Below are 9,239 nucleotides of genomic sequence, written 5' to 3' on the forward strand. Positions count from 1 at the left end.
TTTACTTCTACCACTACTCAGTAGTCTTTAATATATCCTTAAGTGGCGTAACTGCAATAACCCTCCTGAAAACATTGAAACTTTCCCAGTTTCCAAGACAAGAAAATTGATTTGCCTTTTCTCTCCTTAGCAAAAGGAACAAAATTTTTCATGCATGGGATCCCTGAGGATCAAATCCCAAAACATCACTATATTATCAGCCCTGTGTTCAGCACAGATCAAAAACACAGCCCCCATACTAACCACTGTGAAGAAAATTAACTCTATCCCAGACAAAACCAGCACAACAGGTTATTAAGCTAGGCTGGTACTGAAATTCAGAATAAGGCAGGCATTTGCCCTATAATACTTCAGGCAAAACCTGTTATTTTTAACAAACATACCTTGGCAGTTTGTTTTTTTTTTCTTCAGTCTGCTATTGAGACAGGAAAATGCAGGTAGCCCAACCTCCTTTGCTACACTCCCCTCATGCAATTGGTAATCTCTCAGAGATACCAACAATATGTTAAATGATTGAGCACTACTTCATCAGAAGTGATGAAGCGGACCCCTCTTGTTGCTTGTTTTTGTCACATGCAGTGCACAAAATATCTAATGGGTAAGCAGCGACTCAAAGACCACTTAACAACTGCTGAGCCATTCAAACAGTTTGGCTCTGGAAATATTGAGCCAGAGTTGAATCAGATGTACAAAGAGCCTGTGTGCAGTTACATGACTATAAACTTGGTATGACAGAAGATCGAGCAAAGCAAAACAGATGACACAGGCACAATTTGCTTACTGCAATTGATGTGTCTGTAACATCACATGCTATCTCTAAGCTATATTTTCCACTGCCTTGTTGGCTTACAAAACTTTTAATGGAACAAGTTTTTCTGGCAGAAGAACACTGATTTTTATCTTTAATGAACAGCCTCTGTATCATTTAGCTTCAGGAAACAGCTTCCTGGTTGTAAACTGCTTGGGAGTGCTGACAGCCAGGCAACTTCAAAAGCAGTCAGGAGAGACTTTCGCACTAACTTTGGGAAGGAATTCAAAAATGCTGAAAGGTGCAGATGAAGCCGTAGTGGAGCAGGAGGACTCTGCTTCCCAACATGGAGAAATGACAAGTTGGGATATCAATGACATCAAACTTCCCCAGGTATGTGTCTGTGATTAGAATTTTATTTTGTTCTGACCAATCATCTCCACTACTGATCTTAAGTGCTTTCTCAGTCACCTATGCCTCATTGCCTTTATTCTCTTTGTCACTTTGAGGTATGGGGCAGAGTTTTACTGAAAAACATGCATTTTTCCTTAAAAGTATTATTGAAAGAGCTGTTGATGCATGAAAAATAGCAATGATGAAGATACATTGCTTTTCTAGCCCACTGGTGGATGAGGTGCAGAGAAAGCAGGGGGAAAAAAGTTAGCTTCTGCTGTGGGCATTCAATCAGAGATGTCCAGAACTTGCTTTTTGCCCTGGGTAGTACTTTATGAGAAGGGAACACAGCACCCACAACTGCCTTGCAACTGTGGGTGCTTGGTCTCACTTCAGATTGGGCTCCAGGCAAACAGGCTGTCTTCCCAAATGGAGGCAACAGTCTTTCATGAGCACCCAGGAAAACCTTGCTTAGTGTTTGCAGAGATTTGCTGAGAGGCAGAATAGTGATCTTCCCCTCCCTCTGTCCTTTTCTAGTTCTCTTATCTAAAAGTTTCAACCATGCTCTCCATTGAAAGCCCACACACACTGCACACAATATCACCTCCCTGTCCCTCACCTCAGCATTGTCTGCCAGATTTCTCCTGCTGCAGTCCTTCAACATCCAGCTCTACCTTTCACCTCCCAACCTGTCTTCTTACTGGATCCCAGCCTCTTCCATACTATACCAGTGCTGTTTGCCCAAAGCCTCAATGTTCCAGGATGTCTCCTTCCCTGACCTTCACCCCAAGGTCACCTTCACCTGCATTTCAGTCTGGAGGCTTCCTTGAAGCCCTTTACTACACTATCCAGTGGCTACCAGGAGAGCATGGGAGTTGTTTGATATTCTTACTGCTGTCATGGATCTCAGTGACTGGGACTAGCAATTCAAAGGAAATTCCTACTAAGCTTTTCTACTCCTTACAAGACCTTTTCCCTCAAAACCATCAGCAGGTATGTTAGCTGCTTTAGGGCTTACTGCGTTTTACTGTGTTGACTGTACCCACTGAGATGATGTGTGTTCGGTCCTTTGGGGTTTTTTCCAGTTTTATTTTTATTGTTCCTTATCATGTTGTCCTTTGGTTTTTTAGTAATTTTAGCAGTGAAAATAAAACCTGACCAGGATGTAAGCTTTCTTTGTTTTGGACTTCAGAAAAATCCCTGTGTAAGTCTTTGATGGCAGTTAGGCCAAAATGAATTGAAATTCAGAACTGAAGTCTTACAAATATGGGCGTAGTCTCAAACTGATTCAGTTTTTGCCCTTTTTCCAGAAAGCTGAGCCAAATCAAGCCAAATGATTCAGCATAACACTGCTTTGAACTGACTGAAAGGCAGAGCAGGATCTCTGCCATGAAAGCTAACAGAAGTTAACCAGGCAGTGACAGCTGCCTACAAGGAAAGTCTCTGCTATTTTCCACCAAGCACCTCCCCTTCCTCTCCCGAGGAGGTCCTGCACTGAGCTGGAACCATGGATGAGTGAGAACAACCTCCTGGCCAGGCCTTCCTGATGCTCTGGGGCTTGTGGGGAGCCACAGGGAACTGTGCTTTTTCTGTCTTCCCTCCTGACAACCAGCATCACCTGCTGGGGTGCTGGAGTTACCCAGGCTAGAGGACACCCAGCAGGGGACCAGCTCTGCTTGGCTCTTGCACAAGCTCTTCTCTTCCCCAGCCTAAAACGTGGCTTGCTTTGGTCTTTCCACAGGATGTAAGACAGATAGACTGGTTTCAAGAATGGCCAGATTCGTATGTAAAACATATCTATAGCTCAGAGGATAAAAATGCCCAGAGGCACCACAGCAGCTGGGCAATGAGAAACACCAACAACCACAACTCTCGCATCTTAAAAAAGTCCTGCCTTGGGGTGGTGGTTTGTGGCAACGACTGCTCAACTTTGGATGGAAGGAAGATCTACCTAAGACCAGCCATTTGTGATAAAGCCAGGCAAAAACAACAGCGTGAGTATGAACACAGCTGTTCATTATATGGGCAGTGCATAAGTGAACACAACATAAAAGAAATCCAAGTATTGGATACTCTTTGGATTATCCAGCCTTCCTTCTGCCATTGCTTATATTCCTAATATTGATTTGGAGCAATGCATTTTACATTTCTTACTGTTGGGGAGTAGTTGTCTGCTTGTTTATTTTATTTTTTCATCTCTAATCCTTTTTTCATCCCTGTTTCTATTAGTTAGGGATTCTTCTTAGGCCCATGAGGGAGGCTACTGAGAAAGCCGTGCAGTGCAGGCAGCTTCCTGCTGTGCTGTTCTTGCCGACCTGAGTGTTGACTTCATTATTGCACTGGCCCAGGAGTAACTCAGGAGGCAAATACTGCAGGAAAGAAGCTGCTCATAAACCATGATGACTGGAAAACTGGCCTCAGAGTCACATCATTGGCACAAGACAATGCAAATAGAAAACACGAGCCACACGCACCTTTTTTTAATGAGACCGTTCCAAACAATTGTGATTGCTCAGTAGAACTAGCACATACTGATTTCTGGATCTGATGTACATTTTGGCCAAAGAAAGGTATTACTCATGCACTCACTGAGGCCATAATGATGTCCTCTAGAAAAGTCAAGACAAGAACACATATGACATTCCAAACACTGACAAGAGAAAAACTGACCATGATAATAAATAATAGAATTGCAATAAATCTGTAAGAGAAACAATTGTTGACAGTTATATTTAATAATTGGCAGAATAAAGGCAATTATTGGTTTGTTTATACTGATTTTTGAAAGTTTTTTGCATAGTTTTTCTCAGTGTAATTTCTGAGCCCCACCACCAATGAACCATTGTATCACATGAGATTCATCTGATCACTGTCGTATAGAAAACGTTTCCCACCCTCTTTGCTCCAGGGAAATGCTGTCCAAACTGCAATGGACCTCTGCGACTCCTTTCCTGCCGAGGCCATGGTGGTTACCCAGTTACCAACTTCTGGAGGCATGAAGGCCAATTTATATTTTTTCAGGTTGGTATAAAATTACCTAACATTACGCAAGTTAATTTTAAAGACTGTTTTTGTAAGTTTTATTAAGGATTTTTTTTGTTCCAGCAAATAAGAGTCATTGAATATGGCAAGGTCAAATGACTGTAAGGAGAAAGATTTTCACAAAGTCCTAAGCAACCTGATCTAACTCTGAAATTAATTCTGCCTGAGCAGGAGGCTGAGCTAGACCTCCAGAAGTCCCTTTCCAGCCTAAATTAGACTATACTACTATGATTTTACAGCATAGTATATTTTTTATTTAGGCTCCTGGGAAAACCTGTTGATTTTGAAGCATATTGCCCCAGGTACATAGGAACCAACAAGTCCTCAGAAAGCCAGAAATACCATGTTATCTCTTCTTTTCTGCAAGGCCCCGTGCATAAGCATGAGGCTATCTTGGAACAGGAAATGCAGGTACCCAAGGGATTGTCTATGGAAAATGCCATCTGTGCTTTATATGTAATTTATATCTGGAAAACAGTGTATGCAAGTGTTTAAATAATAGGCAATGTTTTTGGAAGCTTTAGTCCTAGTTTAGTACCATAACCACTGAACTGCCTCCTGTTTCCAGTCTTTCACTTGTGTACAGGCTAAATAAAGTTAATTCTCTATGGAAGCTAATGGAAATTAACATTCTGGTAAACATGTCTAAAGTGTGAGAAGAATGGAAATAACTGCAGGGACACTCTAGCCAAGCTGCAGAAGACCTCGTGGCTTCAGCTGGGGCTCTAGAGTGGGGAGTGTCTTCTGCACATAAATGTGGTGCACTAGTTTTATGATTTCAGAGTATTTCTACCCCATCCCACTTTATCTGAGATATGGTTGTTACCTGAGCTCACATTAAATAATTCCTGTTAAATACAAAGCATTACATTAGGCCATAAGTGTGGTTTTGGCCTGTGCTACAAATTTTACTCCCTTAAGATTAGTAACAAGGTTGTCTCTAACTTTAACATACCATAATTACTTTCTAAAGTCCAAAGGAGCTCATGACCATCCACGTCCAGAAACAAAACTAGAAGCAGAAGCAAGAAGATCAATCCACAAAGCACAGACAGCTTTTTCTGCATCTTCTCTAAGATTAAAAAGAATACAGGAGATTGAGGTAACTCTTGTTATTGATCAGTGACATTTTGAGGTCAAAGATCTGTGGTTCAAGCCATGGTGGAGGCTACCTGGGCTTCGGGTCTGGGTGGTAGTAGCATTTACGTCTCCACATTCTGCCTCCCCATGATCAGGCCAAGAGGGACCAGGGCTGTCCTGAGCATCATTACCTCCTCAGCACTGCCATCCACTGCCAGGTCCCCCTCTCTAGAGCCAATTTTGGCCTGATTGACAGCCGGAGATTACATCTATACTAGCAAACAAAGCAGGGCTGGAGGGCAGGCTCAGTCATGTCACTATTCATGTGGTCCCTGATGTGGATTTGGTCAGTACTAACTCATGCTCACAGACAAAATGCTCTAGCATAGGTCAGGAGGAGAGTATGTGCCAGACACCATTCCCTGGCAGAATTTTTGACAAGGTTAAGTCAGGTTTGGGTCCCTTCACTGTACCCAGCTGGCTTTGAACCTACCTGTGTGCCCCTACGTGCCATCATGGTACAAGACACAGACAATTAAGAATCTCAGGCTGGTGCTGTGAAAAACAGTCCTTAGTGGGCTGCAACACAGCTCTTGCATCATTTCACATCAGGTCCAGAAGTTGCCCAAGGCCAGGAGGTAGTCTGGACACTGACAGGCCATGCTTTTGGGTCCTTGTTACCAATGACAGTCCTCAGTCTTATTTCATTTAGCAGCATGGACATAGCTTTAGAGCACCAGCTCTTTCCTCTTTTAAGTGCAAGAGTTACCTTTAGAAAAATTTTTTTTAGAAAAGTTCTCTGTTAATACTGCTCCATAAATAAAATTAATTGCAAAGAAATCTAGGAATAAAGTAATTAGATATTTAATCAGTATTGACATTGAAGGAGAACATTAGCAGCTTTTTATTGAATTTAACTTACAGTATTGATTGCACCACCTCTTGAGAAAATTGTAACAAATAAACACTTGAAAACTGGGAAATACTTTTGGCAATACCTGAACTCAGGAGGAAGATTTGTGTGTGTGTATACATATACACACAGACATAAACTGTTTACTCTCTGAGTCCATTGAGGGCAACAAAGATGATTAGGGGACTGGAGGATCCCTCTTACAAGGATAGGCCGAGGGAGTTAGGTCTGTTCACCCTTGAGAAGGGATGACTGAGAGGGGACCCCATCAATGTCTACAAGTATTTGAAGAGGGGGTGTCAAGAGGATGGAGCCAGGCTCCTCTCAGTGGTGTCAAGCAACAGGACAAGAGGCAATGGGCAGAAACTGATGCACAGGACATTGCACCTGAACATGAAGAAGAATTTCTTTGCTGTGCAGTGACTGTGCACTGCAACAGATTGGTCAGAGAGGCCATGGAGTCTCCCTCACTGGAGATATTCAAGAACTGTCTGGATGCAATTCTGTGCAATGGGCCCCAGAATGACTCTGCTCAAGCAGGGAGGTTGGACCAGATATCCCACTGTGGTCCCCTCCAACCTGATCCATTCTGTATTTCTGTGAAAAAGGGTTTTATTACAGAATGCAATATATAGCATTACCTATAGGATATGCCTGTTATATACTGTGTATGGTATCTTGACAAAAAACCCTTATAATTAACAAGGCAAAATCAGAAATCCTTACTTCTTCCCCCAATCTCCATCCATTACTTAAGAAAACCCAGTTACTTCAGTAGCAAGCCTGGATTGCTTTATTCACAGACAGTGTCCATCAGTGAGAGAGATGCTCTCCTGCAGGACAGCTGCCCCTGAGCAGGATTTGGCCACCTGCAGACCATCAAGGGCTGTGAGGACACCCTCAGATGCAGAAGGCACTGCCCCACTCTTGGACAGACAGTAGGAAGTCGTGTTTTCTCCACACTTGGACATGTGTCCCAAGGTCCTCCACCAACATGGAGAAGGTGCTGCAGAAAAGTGAGGGCACCCCTCCACCTCCGCTTATTCCCCTTGGGTTTTTCCAGGTTTGAAATGGTCAGGTTATACTATTAACCCTCAGTTGGCCTTCCAATTCATGGCTCTTCATTAGGTTTTCCTTGGGAATAACCCATCATATCCATGTTCTGTCAAAACTGGCTGTGATACAACCAATTCAGGAATCTGATTTCACACACAGAGCCTGTGTCACTCAATCTGTGAAAATGTATTCTGAGAGGATTAAATTTTAATGTGCTCACAAGAGACTGGGAAGGAGAACTTTAGAAGAAGGTATGAGATGAGCCCAAAATAGAGCAAGTGATATACAGGATGTTCTCTGTGTGGCATCAACGGGTCTTTTGTTGAAGGTGGGCTGGGTCCTATACCAGATTGTTGGCATTTCTTCTCACGGTGAGTGGAGAACAGGAGAAAGGAGGTTTGCTACTCTGTAGTCAGAAAAATGACTATAATTAAATGCATGAAAAACCAGAATTATAAAGAAGAAAGACCTGCAAGTACTCATCAGAAATGAAAGTACAAATGAGTGTTCTGAAAGGAATTGAAGTTTGCATAATTATAATCCAATAATTAGGGCAATTAAAGAAGTTGTGAAATATCTAGAACAAAGGACCCAGAAGAATAATAATTCTTGTGTGCTGATCCATCCCTGAATGAAAATTTCTGTTTGCAAGGTAAAAAAATGTAAAGATAGGAAAATTTATCAGTTAGAAATAGAGTCTTGAAAAGTGAAGCATAATATTATTGTAGTGAAAAGGTCACTTCAAAACAATCAATTTTTAAAAATCATATACCTAGCTTTTCCAAACTCCATAGAAAAAAATAATTCTGTGGTGCCAAGTGTATTAGCATAACTGCATTTTTAGGTCCTTCTTCGGTATATGCTGGCAGTGGATCCCAGGGGATGTGAATGCAAGGTCTAAGCAATTCTTTCAGTGTAAAACAGGCTTTGGGCAAACCCTGAGGAAACAAACCCAGTGTGTTAGTTTGTCCCTAAAGCCCATGGGCACTCCCCTACAAGAAGGCTCTGCTACACCATCTGCTTTGTTACCTGTATTAATTGAGTGCATTTGTGAGGGTCTCACAGAGGAGGGTTGATAGACCACACCTTGTTTTACTAACGCATGCCTTGCTTTCCCAAGTCTCTGACAGGTGCAATGCCGATGCCAGAAGCATTGCCTTTGCTTCTTTCCAAGCCGGATTCCTACGTGCTACCTGCTAATTTCAGGGGATGTTTAAGTAAAAGCTCCCAGGAGCCAACGCTGAGCAGCTGCTCTGGGCAGCTGCTGTGTCCAAGGGCAACTGGGGAGGATGAGGGCTCCGGAGAGGCACTGCCCTGGAGCCGAAGCCCATCCCTCAGGAGGATCCCCAGTGCTGAGAGGCCGTGCAGTGGCCCTGCTGTGCCCTGCCCAGCCCCTTCCCCCCAGCGCTGCGCCCACTTCAGCACCCAGCACGTCCTGCCCGTGACAAAGGGTGGCCATGGCTCCTTCAGGCCTAACACTGGTCCTCTGGGAGATGGATCCTGTGGAGAGAAATCCCTGCTGACCTCCAGCAGCAGCTGCCTCTCTCTGCCACCCTACCCTGCACCTCAGGGTGGCCCCTGCCCCAGGGCGAGTGGGGCACAGCCCCACCGCCAGCTCCCAGCGCCTCTGAGGGGCACTGAAGGAGACATGGGCGAGGGAGGGCCCCAGGCAGGTCTCAACTACTGCCACAATGACATGTCTTTTAACCTGTACCCTGTACGGTGACTGCGTTTAAATGTCTCCGCTCAACTCTCCTCTGGCAAAGGGCCCAATTCTCCATCTCTGTTGCAACATGGATGTGAAAGTGCTGCCACACCAGTTCCCACCTGAGCAACTCTTGTAGGCCCCAGGAGGGACTTTCATACCCGAAGGCTTTCTTTGTTCCTTTTTTTTTTTTAAACTGTTATATTCTCCCCCACTATATCACTGATCTAATAAAAGGTATCAAATCTTCTTACAGACTGCCTCGCTGCCATTCTGGTTTGGTAGCATTTCAGCCCTCCTCG

At 43.7% G+C, this 9,239-nt stretch overlaps 1 protein-coding gene across 1 annotated transcript; it reads left to right on the plus strand.

Annotated features, from left to right (window-relative positions):
• The first annotated feature begins 1,039 nt into the window (after nucleotides 1-1,039).
• Nucleotides 1,040-8,958, plus strand: GCM1 (glial cells missing transcription factor 1). Its single transcript, XM_050315724.1, has 5 exons — nucleotides 1,040-1,141; nucleotides 2,883-3,135; nucleotides 4,050-4,162; nucleotides 5,157-5,285; nucleotides 8,353-8,958. The coding sequence occupies exons 1-5, from the start codon at nucleotides 1,040-1,042 to the stop codon at nucleotides 8,956-8,958; spliced, it is 1,203 nt and encodes a 400-aa protein (XP_050171681.1).
• Nucleotides 8,959-9,239: the final 281 nt, after the last annotated feature.

The sequence above is a fragment of the Myiozetetes cayanensis genome, unplaced genomic scaffold, assembly GCF_022539395.1.
Source record: "Myiozetetes cayanensis isolate MyiCay16 unplaced genomic scaffold, myiCay2020 scf2-11, whole genome shotgun sequence".
Taxonomy (NCBI): Eukaryota; Metazoa; Chordata; class Aves; order Passeriformes; family Tyrannidae; genus Myiozetetes; species Myiozetetes cayanensis.